Source organism: Hesperophylax consimilis, chromosome 28 (genome assembly GCF_061612785.1).
Source record: "Hesperophylax consimilis isolate HC1 chromosome 28, BYU_Hcon_1.0, whole genome shotgun sequence".
Taxonomy (NCBI): domain Eukaryota; kingdom Metazoa; phylum Arthropoda; class Insecta; order Trichoptera; family Limnephilidae; genus Hesperophylax; species Hesperophylax consimilis.
In genome coordinates this window covers 4831974-4858897 of record NC_142863.1, presented here as the reverse complement: position 1 = coordinate 4858897, position 26924 = coordinate 4831974, and the positions used below count along the sequence as shown (strand labels likewise).

The 26924-nt window shown below is 36.4% G+C and overlaps 2 protein-coding genes and 1 non-coding gene across 3 annotated transcripts; 2 read left to right on the top strand and 1 right to left on the bottom strand.

Annotated features, from left to right (window-relative positions):
• Window positions 1–1995: 1995 nt before the first annotated feature.
• On the bottom strand, window positions 1996–17536 carry LOC149410063 (uncharacterized). Its single transcript, XM_089648600.1, has 9 exons — window positions 17288–17536; window positions 15569–15956; window positions 12297–12491; window positions 11522–11714; window positions 11260–11441; window positions 9912–9988; window positions 9125–9297; window positions 5217–5325; window positions 1996–3274 (listed from the first exon to the last, which is right to left on the bottom strand). The coding sequence occupies exons 1-9, from the start codon at window positions 17414–17416 to the stop codon at window positions 3062–3064; spliced, it is 1659 nt and encodes a 552-aa protein (XP_089504726.1). The 5' UTR covers window positions 17417–17536; the 3' UTR covers window positions 1996–3061.
• An 842-nt stretch (window positions 17537–18378) lies between these two features.
• On the top strand, window positions 18379–25162 carry LOC149410062 (tetratricopeptide repeat protein 1-like). The gene is made up of 3 exons (XM_089648489.1): window positions 18379–18514; window positions 21005–21592; window positions 22414–25162. The coding sequence occupies exons 2-3, from the start codon at window positions 21009–21011 to the stop codon at window positions 22703–22705; spliced, it is 876 nt and encodes a 291-aa protein (XP_089504615.1). The 5' UTR covers window positions 18379–18514; window positions 21005–21008; the 3' UTR covers window positions 22706–25162.
• Window positions 25163–26189: 1027 nt separating this feature from the next.
• On the top strand, window positions 26190–26262 carry TRNAP-CGG (transfer RNA proline (anticodon CGG)). The gene has a single exon. It is a non-coding gene; the product is annotated as a tRNA-Pro (tRNA).
• Window positions 26263–26924: the final 662 nt, after the last annotated feature.

The following is a 26924-nucleotide window of genomic DNA, read 5'->3' as shown; positions in this document are numbered from 1 at the left end:
GGAAACTCTGAAGGCCCTAAGAAATGTTTCATTAAGCCCAGGGTAATTTATTATCCCGACTGTCGCCTTTTATTGCGGGCACAATGCACCACTAACACAATCACCAGGAACAAAATTACATGGAGATGAATGATAGAATTTTCGAACTTCACAGCGGTGCTGCCAAGGTCTGTTATCTATGTGATGATACTGTGTCAGCGCTTAATTAGCAGCAGACACACACCTGGACGGATGATGAACCTCGTGCTGGCACTGTTGGTGGACGCGGTGGACTCTCTCGCTGCAGCAGCTGGTCCAGTTTCCTCACCACCTAGGATTCTTGCTGCAGAGTCTCCATCTTCTATCTTCGTATCACCTGTTTCTGTACTTCATTTTATTTAACTTAATTTCACTTATTTTCGTAATATTTATATTTTTGTAATTCCTGCATCAACTGTAAAGCGCCCCTGAGGTGATATCTCACAAAAATGGCGCTATACAAATTGTCCAATAAATAAATAGTAAAGTTGCTGTCCCTTTCTTGCTAAAAACAAAAATCAGGTGTAAACAAGACAAAAGGCTGTTTTCACAGTGACATCACCGTCAGACATAATATGCACCAATACACACAATACTAAGTTTGTGGTGTTCGGCTCAACTTTCATTGAGCGACCTATAAGTACAACTATTGGAAGAGAGCTGGGAGGGATAACAACTGAAAATATCATCAAAGTAGAATTACATAACTTCTTGATCGTCAATGCTAAATTTCGAGCTGATTCTATTTTCGTAATAATTTACTTATTTTATACAAAATTATGGTTTTGTAAATTTTACCGTCTTACCAGAAAATGTACTTACATATACATATTAAAGATATGCTGGCGAACAAGAGATTAACATAATTAATAGAAATTGAACAAATTCTAAACCATTCTCCTCTAGAAGACCGTCGGAAAAAATCTTATCTCATTTGTTTCTTTAAAATTATCAACAATTTGATTGACTCACCTACATTACTAGAACCCATCTCATTCAATATACCTTCTCGTAGACTCAGAAATAAAGAACTGCTCTTCCTCAATCAACACTCGACTAATTATGCTTACAATTCACCATTGTCCAGAATATGTAGAATGGTTTTTTTGGTATAAGTCAGAATGTTTTTTGTCGCTCACTATGCAATTGAGGATATTTTGTATCACTTTAGTTTTAACAAGGTCTTGACTTGACACTTCTATTTCATTTCTATTTTCTTATGTTTTCCCTGTTTGTCTCTGCTTTTATATACCATTCTTTACTCTTGCATTGTACATTGTCATAAATCTCGTGTCGCTTTGTTATATATTGGACGTAAGTCTGTTAAATAATTAATAATAAAAATAAAATAATTAATAACAAAATTAAAAAAAATAACTTATATCATTGATGTCGCTATTCCAAATTCCTATAATATTCAAAAATCTGTTAATGAAAAAATACACAGATTTAGGAAATGAGATAAAAAGAATTTGGCATTCTCAGACTATAAAAATATTACTATTTATTATTTCGGTTACTGGCATTATACCTAGCTCTCTCATTCAAAATTTAGGCGTATTAGATCTATCAAAAAATTTATATATAAAAGTGCAAAAATCAGTCATTTTAAATACATGAAGGATAACGAAAGATTTTTTGAATATTTATGTTGAGGGATCAGTAGGATTTATAGGCCCTGTTAGGAGTTCTACCGAGCCGAACCCTCTGATATGAAAATATCTGGAGTCGGTGAATTATTTTCCCATTTGATCTCTGGTGAGTTGACGTGTTGTTCTTGTATTGTTTTGTATTTATTTTGCTTATATAATGCACTTGCATAATGTTGATTGACTAGATGATCATTCGTGGAAAAGTGTGTGGAAGGGTTTAGTTTTTCCTATGGGGAAGATTTAACCCGAACATAAAGTCGGAAATTTATTAAAAGGAGACTTCTAAACGGTGTTACATATTTATTTATTATTATAAGTGACAGTTATGAGAGACTTACCACAAATTCAGGGGCATACAACTGTTCAAGAATTTGACAAATAATTGAAAAATGACTAAGTTAATTGAAAGTAATAGAAGCGAGAAGAAAGAATGTACAGGAAGAAAAAAATGCTCAATCAATTCCTTTCTTCCCGCCCATCCTAAATTCCAATATATACCAGTCCATTGAATTACAACATCCTTCTTCTCCTCAGAGCACGTGTTTCAAGCCCTAACAAATCATTGCCCCCCGATGTACCGGTAATACCGCGACAGCGAGTTCTTCTGGCTAGGGTTGTATCATACCGTACAATCGTATCGTACACTAGATTGATCTGGATGAATATTGTAAAAATTATACTGATATCTACTACAGTTGCTGGGCCAGATATTTTCACAAATTATTTAAAGTCTTCTATCATGCTTTTTGTATTTTGAAGTAGTCATGAAGTACGGCACCTTCATAGACATAAACTAATAGACCTGCCCAACGAGGACGTTGGCGTGATCATCTGAATCTGATCAGGCAACTCGCATTGTACTATCAGTATCTATACTTCGAAAATAAAATCTGCATACGAATAAGTACATAGTCGTTTTTACAATGGTGCGCAAATTGCTGGCTGCTTAAAAAACTACAAATCCCAAATTGGGTAAACAAAAGTTTGGGCTTGTTTATAAAATCGAATATTTTGTTACACACACTTTTACAAATCTATTATAATTTACACTCATTTTTACGTCTCTACGCAACCGGATTTGTAGACGGTTTGGTTAAAAACGAACATTCAGACCCTGCACAGAAAAATCCCACAACGGACTGCGCTGCAAACCGTTTCTGTGCTTTACTTTTCTGCGTAGGGTCTGGTTATTTCAATGTGCGCTCTTCGGTAGTCAACGTACTACTGATGTGGTAGTTTATTCAAAGCATTCTTGAACCCTCATGGTGCCAAAAAGATAGTTATGTGGTTTGCTTCCAACTCGTCGAAATGATACCCGGTTTTGCGTTAAGGCAAGTCTATCTCTTTTAACATCAGTACATAAGTAAAGTACTAGCAAAAAAATAATTACTTTAATTACTATTTTTCAACTTTCCCAGAGTTTTGACGATATTTTGCACATTGCAAATGTTGTTTTTTTTCTTCTTTGTGGACTTCTTGGACATTTCTGACTTGGAGTCGTGGCACTTCCTGATGTGTTTCCTTTTGCAGCCCGCACTCCTGAAGGACTGGTCGCAGATCACGCACTTGTGAGGTCGCTCGCCGGTGTGAATAGTGGAATGTTCCTGAGAAAAATAGTATTAATTTTAGAAACTAGATTAACAAAAGAATACATTGCAAGGTTCCAGACGCGACCCAAATACCCTTGAAAGTGGAATTTTAAATTAATGTAAAGGTGTTTCCATAAGGACGCAATATTTCAAGGTTCAATAAAACGTGGTTTTCTTATTATGGCAACATATTGAAATATTTATTGAGTTATGTATAAAAAAAACACATTTGGTAAATAGCCACCACGGCTTCCATCGCAAGAGCGCAAGGCCAGCCCTATGCGGGCGCAATTGGAGCAGTCCACTCTGAGTGCCGAATTGTTAAGGCGCTGATAATACCTAACACCAAAAAACACATCGCAAGATAACGCACCTTGAGATTATTTATTTAACAATTTAACAACCCCAGGCCCAGGAACGAATTATAAGTGGCCCCCGTGAACCATTTTCAAAAAACCCGCCAATCCGCCAATTTGAAAAAGTGTCGCGGGCCCGCGGTAAAACAAACAATGCAGTTTGCGCGCGGTCACCAGTGTTGTCAACGAAGGCGATTTATCGCTATTTAGGCTACTCAGAACGAGAATCAGCGATGAAAAAATCTAGCCTGTTGAACTTACTTTTTAAACAAAAATACACCGGTTTTTGATATAATATTTTATGCGTCCGAAATGGAATCTTGTAGCCACCCCCACCCCCCCCCCATGGAATTCGAAAAATTGTTGTGGGGAATCACATATGATGTTTTTGGGTGCGCGGAACCTTTTCTCAGCGAAGTTCCGTAACAACCCCCCCCCCCCCCCCCCCATGGATTTCAAATATTTTGTGGGGAGCACTCATGGCCCAACTGTTAAAAAGGTTGGGCAGCCTTGATCTACAGCGTCTACTGGTATTGACAAGGGCCGTCAAAATCTTACATCAGGGCTGGCCACATACATGCTCTTTTGGCAAAATTGCAATAACGTTGTTGCATTGTAATGTGTGTTTCACATCACTAACCGAACCATTACATTCGAAATTTTCTTTTCACAGTAGATGAATTAGGGACATTATTTCAACCGAATATTGGACGCACTTTATGAATCGTGGCAGTCAAACTTTCACCATTTTTATAATGATGTTTAACAATTAGAACGCGTTGTTCTATCGTTTAACCACTCAGAACATTAGAACGTCAAAAGACGTAAATATGATAATAGCGGTCAAGACATTAGAACGTCTTTTCACGTAAACGCGCGAGATTTTACAAAAATTGATTTATTTCCATCACTAGTATACGGATCGCCATGATTTAAAAAACAGAGTATCGATAATGAATAACGCTATGCGTCTGTATTCAAGAATATCTATGGAACGTAGAGGTGCATTATCTAAGCCAATTGAAACTGTCAAGATGTTCGTTAATAATTTATTGCGTTTCTAAATAATTTATTAAAAATATTTTAGTTTGGACAGTTAATATTTTGAGGTGACTAATAGTTTTTAAATATATTTCTTCAATATATAAAGTTTTATTCCTTTATGCTACTCAGAAAAAAGTACATTTTTCAAGGATTTGAAATAATGGTAAGCGATTTTTACATATTTTTGACGTTTTCATAAAATGTATATTTAGAAACGCAAATATTTACATATAACAACACAATGCGATAGTGGATTTCATAATCTTTCCAAAGCATTTTTTAGAATGAGGCTACGTTTCCCAAAACGTGAGTTATGAAGATTTTAGTAAAACTCGTAAATAACACAAAAATTATCACGTTTTGACAGTTCTCAAAGGGAAACATAATAAATAAAATTCTATGTCTGAGAGGTTAATGCTCCATATTAACTAACTCCCATCTGTCTCCTATCGAGTTGTCATGACATAATCATGTGACATCATGACAGCCAAGCTGGCGTGCAATTCAGATATGGCGCTCCTATTGAAACATTCTTTATAATTGAATATAGAAATTACCTTGACAGCTTCGTTAGTTTTGAACATCTTATTGCAGACCGGACATGCGTACTTCCTCTCGTTGGTGTGGATAGTTATGTGGTACTTCAGGTTGCCGGGCTGCTTGAAACTGAAACGCAAAGAAATGTTATCACAATTGCTGTACATATTTAGGTTAGAATGACTATTTAATTTAATGAGTTTTTAACTAGCTGTACCCCGCCATGAATTGCTATGGCTCAGTCTGTCTGTGCAGATAGAGAAACAATAGCGCGTGTTGCTTTTACGTCCAACAGATGGCACTGTTTTTCAAAAAAAGCATGTTTGTCCAACAGATGGCGCTGTTTTTAAAAAAAGCATATTTTTATGTGTCACTGGTGACATATATAAAAACACATGCGAATTTGAAAGTAACGTTGTGTCGAAATTTCAAAGCAATCAGTAAAGAACTTTCGTAGATTCAAGATTTTGAACAAACAAACATTTACATTTAGACCAGTTACCTCGTCATGCATTGCTGTAGCTCAGTCTGTCTGTGCAGATAGAGAGACAATAGCGCGTGTTGCTCTTAGATCCAACAGATGGCACTGTTTTAAAAAAAAAGCATGTTTGTCCAACAGATTTTTATTTATATAGTAACCTCTCGGGCAATTTTGGGAGATATTCTTTACAGACAACAAACAACCGTAGTCTTTTCGTAGTCTTATCAGGAGATATATCTCCCAGCTTGATACAGTCTCATAAATGTTATGCTATCTCATTTTGTATTACGGTGAGAAATATGATTTTAGTTGTGTTAGAAAGAGAGAACATCGCGCTTTCAGTTTGCATTAAAAAAAATTACCATAATGCTCCATAAAAATTAAAAATAATTCTATGAAACAACAATCAGCATTTGAAAATTAAACGAAAAAAAGTGGAGAGACAATAACTTTTGCGATACCTTTGTCTAATTGATTGAGTTTTTTAGTTTCATGGGCAAACTTTCGGGATCGCTGGCGACTCTTGATACGATTTTTTTTTTAATAAAATCCTTTGATTCACCTTAATTATTACAAAAGGAAACTGACTGCATTTGGGAAATTTTTGATTTTAGCATTTTAATTATTAATTATGTAAAATGAAAATTTGCTTTTGTTGTATGGGTACCCAACAAATATCATGACGATAAAAGATACGGCAATTAGGTAGGTGTGCAATGATTGTCAAGTTTTCATTGAATATTACGACAAGTCACAAAGATATTATGACAAGTTTTGGATAGCCTTACATTTTTTTTTACTTGAAATTTCTGAATATTAAAAAATAAAGTATTTTGTTCACACCATTGATGAAGTTGTTCTATAAAATTTGGCAATCGTATTCTTTTATACATTTTTAAGTCATCAGCAAATAGCAGGACTTCTACATCATTAAATTGGTCAATAATGTCATTGATAAATAATAAGAACAATATTGGGCCAAGGTGGGACCCTTGAGGAACCCCACTTGTAGCCTCAAATATATAGATTGTATAGAATTCATTTTTATGCTAAGCACCCTATTGCTCTTTGATACCTTTGATTCCCAATAATCAGAGTTTATGAGGGACAGGTGACATGGATTGGCAGCTTGCGACTTTTGAGCGTGATAGAGTGCTAAGTTTGAAAAATTCGACATTATTGATGTCATTTAGTCTAAAAATATATAAGTTTCAGTTTGGCCGTACGCCGCACATATTTCCTGAAAAGCTTCATACAAAACACTGAATTATTACTGAAAAAAAGAAGACCTTTTCGGCTACAAAATTTTTTGTAATATTACAGTAGAACCTCGTTAATTCGAAATCCATGGGACATCAAAAATCAAATTTCGAATTAACGAATTCCCACGTAATTCGAAATTTTATGAAAAAAAAAAATACGCCGAATATCGATTTTCTCGGCCGCCTCTTCAAATCCGGGTGGTATTTTAGTTGTAAATTCGTATTAATACCAATTATTTCTTTATTTTCGCGGTCGATTACCGTAGCGGCCGGCTCTTTAAATTCAGATATTCGCAATAAATTCGTAAAAATGCTACATATTTACGCGTAAATCGAGATTTCGCTGCCGATTTCGGTCGCGGCCTACCCTTTAAATTGAGATATTCGTATAAATACGATATATTTCCGCGTAAATAAAGATTTCGCTGTAATTTTCCGTCGCGGCCGGCCCTTTATTTCAAATATCTGAATTTAAATTCGTAAAAATACGATATATTTCCGCCTTTAACGAGAACTCGCGGCCGTATTCCGTCGCGGCCGGCTCTTCAAATTCAGATATTCGAAATAAATTCTTAAAAATATGATATATTTCCGCGTAAATCGAATTTTATTGGCAGTTTTTCGTCGCGGCCGGCTTTAGTTCAGATATTTGAAGTAAATTTGTAAAAATATATCATATTTCGGCGTGAATCGAAATTTTTCGGCCGATTTCCGTCGCGCCGAATTTTTTTAACTCGGATATTCGAAATAAAGTTAGTAAAAATACGATACATTTCCGCGTAAATTGAAATTTCGCATCCGATTTCCGTCGCGGTGGGCCATTTAAAATTCAGATATTCTAAATAAATTCTTATAAATATAATATATTTCCGCGTAAATCGAATTTTATTGGCAATTTTTCGTCGCGGCCGGCCTTAGTTCAGATATTTGAAGTAAATTCGTAAAAATATGTCATATTTGGGCGTGAATCGAAATTTTTCGGCCGATTTCCGTCGCGCCGTATTTTTTTAACTCGGATATTCGAAATAAAGTTAGTAATCTCAGGAGACACATGCAACTGTTGGGAGTGGAAAACACCAACATCTGTAGGAAATGTGAAGAGGAGGAAGAGACTCCAATTCACCTATGGTGCCAATGTCCCGCTCTGCTGGGAATAAGGCTCAGATACCTGGGAAGACACAGTGTGGAACCAGAAGACATAGCCACATATCCAATGACAGCCCTGGTGAACTTCATTAAAGGGACCGGGTTACTGGCAAGGGAATGAGGTAAAATGGGAGATAGTACAATGGGCCTATGGCCTAAGTGCTCGCGGGGAACGTAAGTAAACCGCCTCCGACTTTAAAAAAAAAAAATAAAAAAATAGTAAAAATACGATATATTTCCGCGTAAATTGAAATTTCGCATCCGATTTCCGTCGCGGTGGGCCATTTAAAATTCAGATATTCAAAATAAATTTGTAAAAATACGAAATATTTACGCGTAAATCGAAATTTCGCGGCCGATTTCCGTCGCAGCGGGCCATTTGATATTCAAATATTCGACATAAATTCTTAATATACGATACATTTACGCGTAAATCGAAATTACGCGGCCGACCCTTTAAATTCAGATATTTTGTGTAAACTCGTAAAACTACGACATATATCCGCGTAAAACGTATTTTCTCGGCCCTCCAAACTCGGAAATTCGAAATAAATTTGAAAAAGTACGACATTCCAGTGTAAATCGATTCAGATTTACAAAATAATAATACTAATTAGGACGATGTATAACCACGTAAAAATACATTTTTCGGCGTTTTACCGCCACGGCTGACTTTTAGATTTAGATTTACGAAATATGATGATTTATTTTCGCAAAAATCAATTTTTTTCGAATTACATCAACAAATTATCGTGCGCGGACAAAAATAAATTTCGAATTACGAATTAACGAATTTGAATTAAAAAAATTTTTGGATGAAAAAATTTTTCTGTGGAAATTTTTTTGGCGAAAATTTCGAATTACGCGTTTTTTCGAATTATCGGGGTTCGAATTAACGGGGTTCTACTGTATCACTCTAGTACACCCAAAAGTCACGAGCCGCCACCGGTGGTAAATATCACATAGACAATATCGATAATCGTAGCAAAGACAATGTAGAGTTGTGGAGTCATCAACTCATAGACGGTTGGTGGTTTACCTCTTATCGCAGTACGGACAGGGGTAGGGACGAGAGTCGGAGTGCGAGCGCATGTGCGTCTTGAGGTCGGTGCAGGCCTTGCCGCACTGAGGACACACGTGGGCGCCCTCCGCCGCGTGCAGCCGCTCGTGGATGGACATGTTGCTGGACAGGGCGAAGCACTTGCCACAGGTCTGGAAATACAAAAAAAATAATGAAACAGCGAAAGAATGACTGAGTTATCTATATATAATTGTTCGTTAGGCAAAGTGGAAAATTGGGCGCGATAGCCTAGTGGTTTGGTCATTCAAGTATCTGTTGGTATTAGTCCTGAGTCGATCATGAACTACCCAATCATTATAACCCACTCACGAACCAGCAATGAGCAATCAGGTTACTTTAAGATTCCATCATCAGCACCCGTGTCTCTAGATGGGTGTGTCGAGCGACAATAGATGTATGAAATCTGTAGACTAGGCATCTCAAATCTCGTTCTTGCCAAAGACAAATAGAGATGGTAGCTACCTGAAATCTAAAATAGACCTTACTTTTTTTACTTACTACATGCCTTCCTACGTTAAACATAAGTACCCGTTCAAGGGGTACTCGGTTACTTATGACTTGTGGCAGCCAGCAGCGGGCAGCGTGAGCATCAATCCCTCCTCTCTATTCAATGGCAATTTTTGACCCAATCACTTCGCCAGAAGGCCATGAGCGACCTGGGTCATGTAAAATGAATGATTGACCCAGCTCTAGTTGGTATGTATTGTGATTTTATAATATGCATAAGTAGATAAGTGTGTCTCACCTTACAAGCGAATGGTTTCTCACCGGTGTGTTGTCGCATGTGTTCGGGCAGATAGCTGACCGAGACAAACTTCTTTCCTGTTAATAACACAAATTATTAATTCTAGACTTGTAAGAAGTCAAAAGGTGGGTCAAATCCTAGCACTGGAAGGAATGGGACAGGTCACCCAGAATGAAACAATCCAAAGTACCCATAAATGAACCAGACCCTAGACGAGAACGAACTATGCAGGCAGCCAGAACATTCCTGGCTGTCTTTAACCGTTTGAGTGCCAAAAAATTCATACAGTTGCTTGTAAAATGCCACCAAAAAAACATTATTTTTTATGAAACTATATATTTTTTTAAAACCCCATAAATTCTTTGAATTTTCAAGGATTTCGATGATTTTTTCGGTGTTTTATTAAAGAATATTGGTTTAGAATCACGCGGAGGAGGATCCCGAAGTCCAGGCGTTTCGAAAAAATGAGAATTTTCGGTAGAAAAATTGATTCCGGGTACCTAAAAATGTACCTCATTTGAAAATGAGTAATTTCCGGTGTTACTCTCCATTTCTTGGTCACGATCCGAAGAATTACTGGAAATTCGCATCCTGCGGTTGGGAAACACAGGTATGACATCACTGACATCACTCTCATCAGAGCTACTCTTACTCCAACTTGAATTAGAGGGAAATCGTCGCTCCCGCTGTCAGACATTTCAGAGACGTTATATTTTTTCAATTAACTAAAATAAAAAAAATAATAAATGAATCTGAAATTTAAACGGTTTACTACGATCTTACAACTATTAAGATAATATTAGAATAATATTTACCAACACCGCAGCACCACATCCGGGTGAACATGACGATCAAACGGTTAAGGGGGACCGTTCATAAGAGCGCCCACATCGCTACCGAGACAGTGGCTAGCCAAACCACCGTGCAAACTACGGGGGGCGATCGCCCCCCGCTCTGCACCACATCGACTCTCCATAGGGCCACAGGTATTCCCACTCACATAGTCCACTGTCAAGATCCACAGCACCTTCAGTTTTGTTACTTGGCCAACGTGGTGTCGATCTTCGGTCTGGGAAATTTGCCACCGATCAAGTCCACCACTTCCGTATCGATCATCAGTCTGGAGTCATCTCATCAACACTGACCTCAGCAAACGCTATGATACAACACCACATTTTTCATTCGTCATATTACCACACCCAAAAGGTAAAATGGGAAACAGAACAGTTGGCCCATGGCCTGGAAACTATCCATAAAGCATCTTCGCTTTATAAATAAATAATTCTAGACAAAAGGTCTTCCGTAAATAAAAATGAATAGTTTATTGTAATGACATGTTGTTACTTACCGCAGACAGTGCACTGGGCTCGGCGCTCGCCGGTGTGCGTGCGCTTGTGTCTCGCCAGGCCGCCGTGGCTGGTAAAGGCCCCGCCGCACACGTCGCACACGAAGGGGTGCTCCCCGGAGTGGCGGCGACTGTGCGTGCGTAGAGTGCCCGGCTGTGAGAAGCGAGCGCCGCACTCTTTGCACCTGATTAATAAAATAAAATAATTTATTGGAGAAGAAGCAAACTCATGATGACTCTGTAATGAGTAATGCGGAGTACTAACTGGTAGGGCTTCTCGCCAGTGTGCGTGCGCATATGTATGCGCAGGCCGGTGGTCAGGCTGAATAGGCGGCCGCACACGGGACAGGGCAGACGCGCTCCATCTGTGTGCACAGTCACGCGGTGCCGCTCGCATTCCGATGCCGAGATGAATGACTTTGTGCACTTTGTGTCGGGGCATGGCCACGGTCTCTCGCCTATACAAAGGTAACAATAACAAATGATCATTATTGTGGTATTACAAACTTGGAGGCATTGGTAATCTTCAATTTCAAATAAATGCATAAAGGATAATTACAAAGATATAAAAAAGTAGGTATCAACTATGTATACTAGTAGAATAAAAGTTTGCATTTAAAGGCAGCTTAATTGATGCTTTCATGAGCATTGATGCTAAATATGTCGATATCAAAACTGATTATGTTCAATACCAAGACAGCCCTCCCCACCAAGTCAATCCTGCAGGCCGGGAGATAACCATCGGGAACATAGAAATAGATGCTCTCCATGATAGCCGAGTTTTCAAACCATCCACAAATCAGTTTGAAGAAATACGTCCAAATCATTTTGCATACTTAGTTCATGCTTTTGACACTTTATTGCAAGATATTACACAGAATCATTAACAACTAAATTGACAGCCCTGCCTCTACCGAGTAGGAACATGAGAAAAAAATTAACATTCTTCTGCAATACATACACAACCAACTAAAAGACACACTCGCTAACAAATAGGATGCATGATCTGGGCAACAAGTTTGGGGTTACTAGTAACTCACCGGTATGTCGCCTGATGTGAATAATCAATGCACTTTTGTATCTGAATATTTTGAAACAGTCCGAGCATTCAAAATGTGTGGTTGCAGCGGAGGGGACTATTTTTCTCCTAATTCTCTTCGGATTTACAGTTTTTTTCACTTTGGACTTTCCGCTTCCGGTGAGAGGTAGAGAACTGAATATGTCAGGCGTTGATGCTATTCAAATAAAATATAAATTATTTATAAATCAAATGGTTCATGTTAGCTTCATATCAGTCATTTAAAAACTTGGTTTGGTTGGTACTGCTGATTCTGACATCATGACCAGTCTACGTGAGTAATATATATTCTTTATTTGTGAAACCACACAAAAGTCCAAACTGCTCGCAAACGTCTGGAGCCAGTGAGACTATGGCATCCCCAATTGGGGCACGTTGTAAGGCTGAAGGCAGTGGGGAGGGGAAGGATATGGGGAAGAGAAAGGTGGGGAAGTACCTGGTTATTCAGATTTGGTCACCAAACACGGCCAAAACCATTTCAAGCAACATTTCAATTCTAAATGATGGTCTTAGAACGGGGCAATACTGAAAGTATCTTCCACTTTATATCTATGGTCTACAATGTATTTTTCTTTCATATTAATGCAGTTTTTTAAACACCGGTAAATTGTTTATCAAGCGCGGTCATGGATGTGTTTTTGCACTTTGGTTCAATACAATAACATTACTGACGAGATTCTAACATTTTACCTAGTGTTCGACTCCGGAAAAAAAAAAATAGGCTATTTGAGACTGGTGACTGGTGGCGTCACTGCTCACGTCCATAGAATTAGTGCGATCTTGGCAGATCCGAAATATTAAAAATTTGAAAATTATTTGGACTACGAAATCGACATTTTGTAAAAAAAAAAACATACAGGAATTTAAATTCGAAGGTCATTGATAAAAAACTAAATAAAAAGGGACTTGAGTTACGTATTGTGAAAATTTAGAGCATGGAGTAAATATGAAAACGCTGATTATTTTTACTAGACATTATGTTACATGTTCTGATCATTTTGAAATTAAATGTTTTAGAAACTAAAAATCGTTCAGTCAAGGGTAAGTTTGTACAGATATTATTCAGATAGGTATAATTTTGTTTGTAAAAAAGAGAGTTTTATATGGAAACAAAAAATAATCAAAACTTGCAAAAAAGTGTTTTTTCCTAAAATAATTAAATTAGAGCCATCTATGAACAGTTTACGAATAATTTTAAGTTTTCCCAAAATAATGTACGAATGAAAACCAAGCTTCACAACTAGTGCTGCTAGAAGGCGCTGGTGTAGTATATTGCCATCAGAATGTATAGGAAATGTCTGCAGTTTAAGATATCATTAATATTATAGGGTATTTGTTATAAGTACTACTTATTTAAAAAATATATTTTTAAACCCCCTGGCTAATTCGTTCAGTTTTGCAAATATGTATACAGCTACTAGCTGGCATGTACCCAGCGTTGCTAGACTTCTTTCTACTTTCTATGAATTTAATATGCGCATATTATATACAAGTGTATCGGCACGTACCGACAAATTTTAACCAGCTATTCCTTAGCACATCTGAAGTAAAAAATGTTAAGGGCACTTTGCTGTCCGGTAACATTTTTTTTCAATAATAAATATATATTAAAAATCCACACTATGTCACTGTCATTGGCATTGTTTCTCGTGTTCAACAGCTGTTATTAGCAAGTGTATCAAAAAGTGTCCTCGCTCTTTCATACACACTAAATAATAATAGTTAAAAATGAGACGAACGGTGCCATTCCATTTCGTTGTGATTGAAAAAGCGCGCCAATGTAGGTTCGTATGTACATTATTCAACGAAACTCGAATAAAATATTGCCAGATGGGTTTTCAAACTTTGACAAAGGATAAAACATTGGTGACATGTGGTGAAAATATGAATGGTTAATTTTTTATTAAAAAAAATGTTACCGGACAGCAAAGTGCCCATAACATTTTTTACTCCAAATGTGCTAAGGAATGGCTGGTTAAAGTTTGTCGGGTAAGTGCCGATACACCCTGTATATAAACCTCCTGGAAGAAATTCTCTAAATGATAGTGAAAACTTTATCAAAATCTGTTTTGTGGTTTAGAAGAACTAAGCGCACAAACTGACAGACGCGGATAGTGACTTTGTTTTATACTATTTAGAGATTACCCGTAGAGTAAATTGATTAAAAATATTAATTAATTGAACTGACAGCTCATAGAAATCCTTTTTTCCAAATTTCCCTTACCGTTATTACGGTGTTGGAAAGAGAAAACGCCACACTTTACATTCGAAAATGCAGAAGTTAACCACAGAAGAATAATTAAAATGTATACCACAATTTTATATTAATTATTTTTATATGAAACTACAAAAAAGTGAAGTGGCAGTATGTTTATAAAACATTTGGAGAAGCAGTCGATTTAAAATTAGTGTGAATTAATTTTTAAAATATAAATTAAAAATAATGGACGAAAGATACATCTCTGGTCAGTTTTGGATAGATTTTGCTCTGCAGGTGAGTGATAGCGAATTATAGTCACCTTTGCATTGATCAGATGGATTCATCCGGATTGTATCGTTTGTCAAAAGAGGTCTATTTAAGACTAAAATGATTAAAAATATTTTTTGTCACAATAATGTGCATTACGTTTGAATTACAATGTGCTAATTCATCATTATTAAAAATTCTACTCTCTTGAGAGCTGGTTGACATATTATAATCTCATAGTGCGAATGCAAATATATTATTGTGCTGATTTGCCGTATGCTGCCGAATTCGAAGATCAAGGAGCGGAACTCATTGCGAGTGGTATTCTCTGATGAGTCTTTCTGTTTATATGTATTTTGGTGGCTGGTTTATAAGTTGTTGCTTCTCCTGCTGAGTGAATTCAATAATCAATCCATTTTTTCATAGGGAATTAAAATATTCCCGGATGGTCTGTGCTACTTACAAGTCAGACCACCATAATTTCTCTAAAAAAATATGTGCTTTTTTTCGGTATCTGTAATTTTAGGTCAGTATTTAGATGAGTAAACTTTTTTATGTTTGATTTTAAAATTATAATATTTCAAAAGTTATATGATTATTTTTTAATAATTCATTTTGAAAGTGTAGCCTTTCAAAAGATGTTTTTTGAGTTTTCGGATACGTTCGATATATTACATTTATTTGGATTTTATTGATAAGCGGAAATACACACAAATTCTATGATATATGCCAGAGGCCTGTGGAATTAAATAAAAGTTCAAGCTTACCAATTTCTCGATGTTTTAAATTCAATATTTTTTCACTGATTTCTCTACTCTTTATCACAATTTTCTTTTTTAGTTTTTTCTGTGATTTCGACAAGGAATGGTCCGAATCTTCTTGTAAATCTGGAAATGAAAGATTGTCATCGGAACTGTGTTGGAAAATGTCTTCAGTTTCCAATTTAATATCTTGTTTTAAGTCTTCATTTTTTACATCAACTTCAATCCATAATTTGTCGCCATGTTCTGAAGTGTGAGCAATGTGTTCTAATCCTAGCTGTGTTCTTAATTTTCTGTCGGAATGTTCGCATTGCTTTTTAAAATTGTAAGCGCTGTTTAAATTTAGAATACACGGGTGGCATATCAAAGATGGCATTTGATCTTCAGGTAAAATCTGAAAAAGTAAATAATTTAAACATCAATAATATTGTACAGGGTTTTCCAATAAGAGGTGTTATTTTGATATTCAATCGTAAAACATCAATGGTTTCGTTGCTTGTGTGGCACGTATAGCCGTATTGTTAAAAGTAAACGTTGTTCAGATCAATTCGGGCCATAAAAAATCATTAATCATCTCTCGATAGCGATCCATTCACCGTAACTGTTGCTCCAGCCTCATTTTCGAAAAAGTAAGGTCCAATGACTCCGCCGGACCATAAACCGCACCAAACAGTCACACGTTGAGGATAGAGAGGCTTTTCAACAATAACTCTTGGGTTTTCCGAGCCCCAGATGCGACAATTTTGCTTGTTGACAAAGCCACCGAGGTGGAAATGGGCCTCTTCACTCAAGATGATTTGCATTTGATTCACTCAAGTGAATTTTAATAATTTCAATGCGTTGTTGAAGCGTGTATCGTTCCATTTTTATTAATGGCGTAGTTTCTACTTGTCAAATGTCAAAAAATGACAGCTTCAAAAGTAACATCTACCGAAATAGCGGACTATTTAAAATAACACCTCTTATTGGAAAACCTGTATAATACTCAATTCCGACCCAGAAGTAAGTCGAGGAAGAAGTCGATTGACTGTGTGGAGCAGGACTGTAGCAGGATGGAGGACTGGGAATGGACATCACATAACCGATTAAAAATATCATTCAAAATTATTGACATTTTTTTAATTTTAAACTTAGGTAATTCCGTTAATGGAGGACTAAACGCCGTAGGCGCTAACAAAAAATTGTCCAAAGAAGCGAAGTTAGCAGTCCACAACGGAGTGCTGGTACCTACCTTGATGTATGGAAGTGAGGCATGGAACTGGCAAAGAAAGGATGAAAGTAGATTAAATGCTGTTGAAATGAGATCCCTGAGGCGTATGTGTGGTAAAACCATGTTTGATCGTGTGAGGAATGTGGAGATCCGCAAAGAGTGCAAGGCTGATGTAAGCGTAATGAGTAAGATTAAGAAAGGGACGCTTAGATGGTTTGGGCATGTAGAGCGAATGAGCGAAGATAGGAGTGTAAGGATGATATATGATGCAAATGTGAATGGTAGCAGAAGTCGGGGTCGCCCGAGGAAGACATGGCACGATCAAGTGAATCAGATACTCGAGTCGGGCCATGTCAAGAGTCAGAATAATAGAAGAGTATGTATGAGACGATGTATGAATGTGAATGAGGCAAGGAGTGTGTGCCAAGACCGAGTTGTTTGGCGGTCCGTCCTCTCTGCCTACCCCTGCGGGGAAACGGCGTGATGGTTAGTTAGTTAGTTAGTTAGTTAGTTACCTCAATAGAAGTGCAAGCCTTTACTTTCTGTGCATAATGCATATTGTTTTCAACATTGAAGATCGACTGACAGTCTCCATTTTGCAAGCACAGGCGGCAAGTGTCGCTATTTGATATAGTTTCTTTCATTTTACATTAATTTGCACCAAAATAGGTAAACAATCAGAATATCAACATTGCAAATGTTCATAATAAATGTCTCAAACACAATCATAGTTTGACATGATTTTTGACAGCTATGTGTTTATTGTTTACTTAACCTCAACATTTACAAGTGTTGCAATTATATAAAATTCTAAAGATTACTCAAGAAGCAACCGGTTCTTAAGAAGAATAGTGGGAACTAAAAATAATCGCTGATACATTAAGCCGGTGTTTCAATGTCTTTTTACAAACGTCAGAAATCCACGGTGGATTTCTTGGCATCCTAGAGGTTAAGCTTGGTTTCCGAGATATTAACCTCCGTCGAGTTGCTCTCTGGTAGGAAATAAGCCTAGTTACACTATTACCAAAAAATATTGATATACCTGTCTGTTGATAAAATGTCAGCGAAAAAATAAAAATTTTATCGATAGGGGGGAGGGATTCCAACGGACCCCTAGAAAAAAAAACCGACTCCTTCTACATATTGTCTCCGCTGTGGTAATGAACGCTGTATAACCAAAATATAAGGGGCTATTTTATTTTTGATTTCGAGTGTCGCTAAGTGTACTGCCGTATCTAATACGTTTGATAAAACATTCTTACTCTTAGCTCTTCAGGGGCAGCTACTTATCGTAGATTACATACTATTTTTATAAATATGTAAATACATTATCTGGTAAGAAAGTAAACTTTACAGAAGCATCATTTTGAAAAACAAATAAGTTATTACTAAAATAGAATTAGCTGGCTGGTTGCGAAAATTTAGCGGCTGGCACAACAAGACCTAAAATATCAATTTGGATATTTTTATTCACGTATTATTTAAATTTGACGCATTATAAAAAAAAAACCTTAAAGAACTGGTTACAAAAAATAATAATATCGGGCGATCCAGTGACAGCAAAGTCACCGGGTCTGTAACCGGGATAGGAATATTGACCATCTCTACAACACTGAGCTGTCAAACCATGCATTTGTGTTTTGTGAAGAATTCATCTTTATTTAGGTGTCGTGGTTTTATTTTGCTTTTTTAACAATAACCCAAGTCTTCATTAGTTATTTTGAGAATTTACAGTTTATAACGTGAGTATTAAATACTTTTGTAACATATTTTCTTTTGTATATTATGGCCATGGGATATCGACAATGTCAGGATTCCCAACATGCGTGTAATGTTGTTATTGAGTTCTAGAATTTTCTTGTGATAACGCCCTTTAGACTGTGTTTTATCTGCATATTATGAATTTTTGATTTATTACTGTTATTCATTCAATTTCCCGTCTAACATTTTCCTTTAGAAACCTGTTTAAAATCATTTTTCAGTGTACTGCAATGTATTTTATGAGATTTTATTGTTTGGAATGCGACAAACCCAGAAGTATTTAATACTATTGGTAAAGTTTCCGTACTCTGCTTGCTTCTTAATAAACGCAAATTATTTAAATAACACTTTGTTTCTAACTTAATTACTAGGGGAAACAACTATTTACGTTGGGGGAGATGGTAAAAGATGCATTCAAGTGTTAGATGAATTATTATAGTGAAGATACGTTACTGAGACGTGTGTGATTTCACTGAAGTAGGTCCAGTGGACATACTTTAGCAGCCTTCCATACAGCTATTTCATTATTTGTACAAACAAACATTCTTCAAATGACCACGCTTTTCATTAGTATGAATATAGCGTGTCTTGTATTTTTGTAATGTCTTTGATTAACCGTTTTAGTGCAATGCTTATTTTGCAAGTATGTATGTAAATTGCTACATTTTTAAGATTAAAAAGTATGGTATTAAATAAATATGCAATAAGTTAGAACAAATATCAACAAATTTTAATGATTCTTTTTGTAATTAAACAAGTAAAGAATTATATTTTGTGCTTCTGATAAAAAAACCTACAAATTTACAACCATATAAAATAAATATTTATTTTTCGGAATAACTTTATTGAGTAAAACCTCAAATTGTAATATTTAAATATTGAAGACAATATTAGTGATTTCTAAACTAAAATCTGAAACAGAAAAATCAGAAAAGGAAACGGTCACATCTGGGAACCCAGGACCCTTGTCTTTCCGGGACAGTGCTCTACCAACTGAGCTAATGGGACCCTATTCCCCTCGAAATATCTCTAAAAATAAAAAAAATAAGATAGGTTTATCTAAAAAGACGCTGTCTGGATTGCATTTAGTTCGGGTTGAATCTTGCGATCATACATAAAGATAGTTGCCAATAAAAATGTGCGGTGGAAAAAATGAAGACAATGTTAGTAGTTCTTATTCGAAGTATGATACAGTTAAAAGTGACCGAGGGGAATAGGGTCCCATTAGCTCAGTTGGTAGAGCACTGTCCCGGAAACACAAGGGTCCTGGGTTCGAGTCCCAGATGTGACCGTTTCCTTATCTGATTTTTCCGTTTCAGATTTTCGTTTAGAAATCACTAATATTGTCTTCAATATTTAAATATATAAAATGATGTCGCTTCACAATCCCTGTAGCTCCTTTTTACAGCCAGCGCATATGAGGTTGTATCGCCTTAACTTATTGGAATCTCTTTTCCAATAAGAAAAATGGTGGCTCGTCTTGTTATCCCCATTTCCAGTAAGACGGCAATGAATGCTTTTATTTCATTCACAGTAGTTGGTATCCACTTTTTTACCCGTGAATTTCAGAATATTCAAAAATTGGGCAACATAACGATTGATTTTTTAGATGTTTTACAAAATTTGTCAAACAAAGGTCTCGTCGTCCGTAGTGTCAGTTTCATTTGATACATCGTCCGCAATAGAAGTAATCTCCGACATGGTGAAAAATATCGATTCTCTTTGGGGTGCATTTATTTAACAGGATAAACAATAAATACAGTATCAAACACGCGCCAACCGCAATACACCGCATTCAAATGTATCTCCGACAAGTGCACAATAACAATGCACACTAACGGTTAAGGTTCCATTTTTTTCCAATCAAATTTATGTATTTGGGAATGTTCCTCGTCAATCAAACTAACTAACTATCACGCCGATTCTCCCCAGGGGTAGGCAGAGAGAATGGACCTCCAAACAACTCGGTCTTGGCACACACTTCTTGCCTCATTCCTACATACATACTCTTCTATTATTCTGACTCTTGACATGGCCCGACTCAAGTATCTGATTCAGTTGATTGTGCCATGTCTTCCTCGGGCGTCCCCGACTTCTGCTACCATTCGCTCTACATGCCCAAACTATCTAAGCGTCTCTTAAAATAACACATCTGCCCTGATGATGGACACTGCAATGCTGTCCGAAACATCAGCATCTTTACATCAGCCTTGCACTCTTTGCGGATCTCCACATTTCTCACACGAATTGTCTATTTGAAATGTACTAATTGAGTTGAAACGAAGTGTTAATTCAATAATTTGGGTGTGTAACAAACAGTAAGTGGAGAATGGAAATTTAACTGCTAATTCAAGCAGGGTTTCAATTTTCAAAGGTAGTTTTCACCGGTGTAATACTAATCTTGTAACCATTTTATTTCCTGAGCATTATCTGCTATCAACACTAACCTGAACAATTTAACTCTTTCACAGAATCATGTCTCAACTAACTTCCAAAAGCCTGCCCGAAGTTAACAACGAAGAGATCATCAATGAACTCACCAAAAACCTGGAGTCCTCACTACTGACCTCAGAAGACATAGAGTCACCAAACTCTTCTGTTGAGGATTCTGGGGACTCCATCCCAAACTCCACATCGCATCCGGACTTCGAAACTGACTTCAAAAAACCACCGGATAAGACGGGATTCGATCCTGAAGACTTCGACGCCAAAGAAAAAGATGACCAATCGGAGCAAAGCGATTCAGAAGACCAAGATGAGCTGGCGTTAAAAGATTTAGAGGTCACCCTCACAGACCTGGAGAGAATAGAACGGAAAGTTCAAGCGGAGAAGCACAAGATCGAGGGAAATGATAGGTTTAAATTGGCCGAGTTCGAGACGTCCGTGGATTGCTACAGTGCGGGGTTGAGGATCTGTCCGCTGGCATACGCCAACGATAGGGCGGTGATGTATTCCAACCGTGCGGCCGCTAAGATGAAACTAGATAAGAATAAGGATGCCATAAAAGATTGCACAAAAGCGATAGAAAATGATAATTCTTACATCAAGGCGTATTATAGGTAAGATTTTATGTTTTTTCCACATTGGTTTTTGTAACAATGTATTTTTTTCATACTTTTAAAATGAATGTAACATAGTTTTCTATTGGTTTTGGCATTTTTTGATGAAAAAGATTTATGTACTAAATACGACACCAAAAAACCCTTTTAGCACGGCTTGTTACGATTATGTCTTCAGAACAAAACCGGAATAACACAGCCCTAGTTGCTTTAACGTCCAATAGATGGAGCTGTTTTTCAAAAAAGTCATGTTTTTACCTGTCACAGGTGACATCTTCATAATGTAGGTATATATAAAATATACACATATGGAAATGCAACTTTTTCAAAGCAATTGGTGAAGAACTTTCGGAGATTTAAGATTTTGAACAAACATTTACATTATTAACTGGCAATACCTTGTTCTGCAACACTATTGACAACCAAAAAAATTATTTGGTAATAGTCAACAATAGGAAATTTATCTTTCTCGTTTACCAGCATCCCAAATTTGTACGTGTAGAAGTGTAGCATCTCTAACTCAGGCTATTCCAAAGATTTTTTTATATATTTCGATGCCTCAAAATCAAATTTTCTTTTTCGTCCCCATTGACAGAACTATTGGCAGGGTGATCATACAAACAGGAAGAAAAAATAATTCATTTTTATCAAATACAAAGATTCCCGTGTTAAAAATAGCCTTATAATATTTGAATTCATCCTACAACCACCATTATAGTGTGAAAATTTTGCTTGTGCAATGATAGAGGACTTAGTCAGACAAGGATGAAATTATAACCTGCTCAATCTATGCTCATACTGTTATATCATTATTTTTCTAGGAGAGCCCAGTGCTACGAGCTGACGGAACAATTAGACGAAGCCCTAGCCGACTTCAACAAGATCCTGGAATTGGATCCCGACCACCAGGAGGCCCGGAGAGGGGTGCTCCGACTTCCGCCCCTCATCGAGCAGAAGAACGAGAAGCTCAAAACGGAGATGCTAGGCAAACTCAAAGACCTTGGAAACCTGTTTCTTCGGCCGTTTGGCCTCTCTACGGAGAACTTCCAAATGACGCAAGACCCAGAAACCAAGGGTTACTCTATTAATTTTAATCAGGGAAAGAAAGAGTAACGATGTGTTAATTATTGCAAAAAAATAATAGTGTTTTACTATAAAATGAGACAATTTAAATTTATAATTTTGGCTTTTTAGTGTATTGGCAGATTGAGTCAGCAGCGAACCGATTGAGTTACACAGTTCTATTAATAATTTAAGTTTATGGTTGGGGATGTTTTGCAGAAATTGAAATGTACATAACATTGTCATCAAATGGCTAATCATTTTGTGCAATTTTTTTTTTTTTGACATTTGAAAGGTTCCCGTTAAACGTCGATTCTAAGTCCGTTTCAGCTTTTGAATAATTTTTGATCAGCGGTAAAACACAACTGTCAAGCTGGTATGCTTGTCAAATGATCGCAATTTGATAGAGAGATGAAACCAGTAGCGACTCGAGCACTTTTTCGACGGTGGGAACTGACATTTTTACGTGTACTTACTGAAATCTCACTACCCGGAGAGTGTATAAAATTTCTCAAATTTTATGGACAACCCAATCAGATGTCTAAACACAAAATAAATTTAAATATCTGAACATAATATGAACACACGCGATTCCCGCCCGAAACTATCAAACGGTCCAATGATTCTTCACAAGGGAATTTAAAAGTTGTCCCGAGTTTTATGAAATCCACATTTAAGTGCGTTTCGTTTAGGTTTCGCAGAATGCCTATGAAACTCAATGTAAAAATATGAATTTCAAGGGAAAAAGTTCGGTCACATCCCCTTTCTGTGCCTATAGAGTCACTCGAGGACTTGAGCGACAAGTGTGTTATTACGCGGACCTGACATCAGTTTGTTCGTAAGAACTTAAAATTATCTGAAATTATTTTTTTTACTCTATTTCTGCAAATGTAAATGATTGCTTTTGTGTTTGACCTTTCCTTATCTGTGGTGTGTATTTACTACACATTGCTTCTAATAACTTTAATAACTCTTTAAATATTGAAGACAATATTAATGATTTCTAAACGAAAATCTGAAACAGAAGAAAAGGAAACGGTCACATCTGGGACTCAAAAAGACAAGGGTCCTGGGTTCGAGTCCCAGATGTGACCGTTTCATTTTCTGATTTTTCTGTTTCAGATTTTCGTTTAGAAATCATTAATATTGTCTTCAATATTTAAATATTACAATTTGAGGTTTTACTCAATAAAGTTATTCCGAAAAATAAAAAAATAAAAAAATTTAATAACTCTATAAATATAATAAATTCTGGGTTCAGATTTTAGGTATTCATCCGTTATACATTTATGCAGTGAATTAAAAAATAATATTTTTCATAGTTTTCAAATTCAATTGAAAATTAGAGTTTTTCGTTAAAAATCGGGAACAAATACACCAATACAATCAACCGTGTGACACTGTTACGCGAAAAGTGTGCTAGGAAATGACACGCTATTGATGTCCCGCTTTAGTGCGCTATGCGAGAACATGAGAAATCCACACGTCCGCAGTTGTATTTTGATTTAGACCATCGATACCTATGACCGCATAGCTATAAGTGTACCAGCCGCCAGCCATTCGGTCGCGGACCGTCGTTAGATGTGGACCCCTCGCACATTTTCTTAGCATCTGCCGTTGGTTTTTTCATGTTTTCAGCAATCAAATTACAATTATTATCACTTTTGATATAAAATATAATAAACATAAGCGATTAGCTATGAATATTTATATTTTTCCGATATTAAATCTCTTATTTTGAGATGTGTATTGACTACACAGAAAGGTTAAAGAATTCGTTAATTTTGATGAACATAAAACTTCGACTATTTTTTTTCTATTAGTATGTATCCGGTTTATCTGGGATTGTCCCCAGGGTCCACCTTTGAAGAACCTCCCCTGGCTGAAACGATCCTAGAATCAACGTTTAGTAGGGACCGTCCAAATGTTAAAAAAACAATATGGCGCAGATGAAACACCTCCACCAAGTTATTGATAATAGTCATGAATGTGTTCTCCTGTATGAATATTGGATATTGCAGACTTACATATTAACATACATTTTGTTACCTGAAAGTTAATCAATAAGATTAAAATTATGTTTTCTAAGATTAATGCTGTCAATCTACAGAATTTTGAGTAGCGTTTTTTTTCATGTTATTTGTATTGAGCGATTTCAACTGTAATTCTATTTTGTATAATATGTAAGTAATATACATGTAAATCTATCATTGTTTAAAATTACTTATTATAGGCATTTAAAGCATCGAGATATATGTAGAAGCATAAAGCAACACTTCTTAATTATATTTCTTCATGAATAAATTAAATGCATATTAATGATTTTTATTACTGTAACAATCTTACAACTGAATTCTAGTATAAAAGGTTCCGGATAATGAGTGAGAAGAAAGGACTATAAAAGAGCAGTAACGATTGTCAATTCAATTTTGTTTATTCATTTCAAAAACATTACAAAATTGTTAATTTCAATGCATTTTAAAAATATTTTTATAATAAGAATTCTTAGATTAATATTAACGGTGTGTATATCAACTATACCAGTGATAATAGAGCTTGCCTTTTAAAGGAAGCTTCATTGATGCAAAACATGTCGATATCCGAATTGATTCTGTTCAACAGCAAGATTGCTCTCCCCACAAGCATGACCATTGGCAAGTTAGTTCTGCAGGCCGGGAGATAAAATAGTCTATGTTGTTGGTGACGTAGATAACCATCGGGAACATAGAAATGAATGCTCTCCATGATGACCGAGTTTTCAAACCATCCACGAATCAGTCTAAAGAAATGTGTAGCAATGCGAACATCCCTCCTGACCCGTAGATAGTTCATTCCCAGCATACCCAAAAGAAAGTCAGTGGGATAGAGCCACGGGTAGTAGCCATACTCCCTCATGTAGAGAAATCTCAAGAATTTCTTCTGAACTCTCTCCAACATGAGAGAATACTTTACCTGGTGTGGACTCCAAATCACCGACCCACTTTCAAGTCTACTCCTTACCTATGTCTTTACGTTATCATCATGTTACTTAAGATAATACACGGTGAATAATTAGACTGTTGATTATTATTATTTCTGCCATCTCACTTCATAATATTAAAATAATGTCTAAATATTGAAGACAATATTAGTGATTTTTAAACGAAAATCTGAAACAGAAAAATCAGAAAAGGAAACGGTCACATCTGGGACTCAAACCCTTTTCTGATTTTTCTGTTTCAGATTTTCGTTTAAAAATCACTAATATTGTCTTCAATATTTAAATATTACAATTTGAGGTTTTACTCAATGTATTCCGAAAAATAAATATTCATTCTAGACTTGCAGAAAAGTCAACAGATGTCGCACATTAAAAATAAAAAATAAGATAGGTTTATCTAAAAAGACGCTGTCTGGATTGCATTTAGTTCGGGTTGAATCTTGCGATCATACATAAAGATAGTTGCCAATAAAAATGTGCGGTGAAAAAATGAAGACAATGCTGGTAGTTCTTATTCGATGTATGATACAGTTAAAAGTGACCGAGGGGAATAGGGTCCCATTAGCTCAGTTGGTAGAGCATTGTCCCGGAAACACAAGGGTCCTGGGTTCGAGTCCCAGATGTGACCGTTTCCTTTTCTGATTTTTCTGTTTCAGATTTTCGTTTAAAAATCACTAATATTGTCTTCAATATTTAAATATTACAAATTGAGGTTTTACTCAATATATTCCGAAAAATAAATAAAATAATGTCATTTTTTTAACATAAACTCCACACAGGAGGTCCCGAGGAATATAATTACTCTTAGGGCCTACGTCATCATTAGAGATGCTGTGTGGAGGGTCTTTTTGAGGAGAGGAAGGAGTGAACACGGGTCTCTTCAAGACCTTGTAGGAGGGAGGGAAGACAGGCCGGTAAGTCGTTCCACATCCGAGCTGTTCACAAAAATATGCTGTAGAAATAACTTCTCATGTGACAAATGTTAACCATGTCCTGATCATGCACAGGTGCTGAAGGGATCGATGACGCCAATTCCTCTGAGCATCTTCCATTGAAATACCGGTAGAACATGGACAGCATTCACTTAACGCCTATGCTCTAAAGATCTATCAAACGGACCACCCATTTCTAGACAGGAGTCACAGGTTTTTTTTAGTCCTCAGTATTTTGGGGCTGCAGACCAGAGGAGGTTGTCAAATTCAACAGTTATAAAGACATTAAATTACTAGGTACCATCTTACTACCACTGCATCTACCTCTTATAGCCTGCATGAAAAAAAAAAATCAACC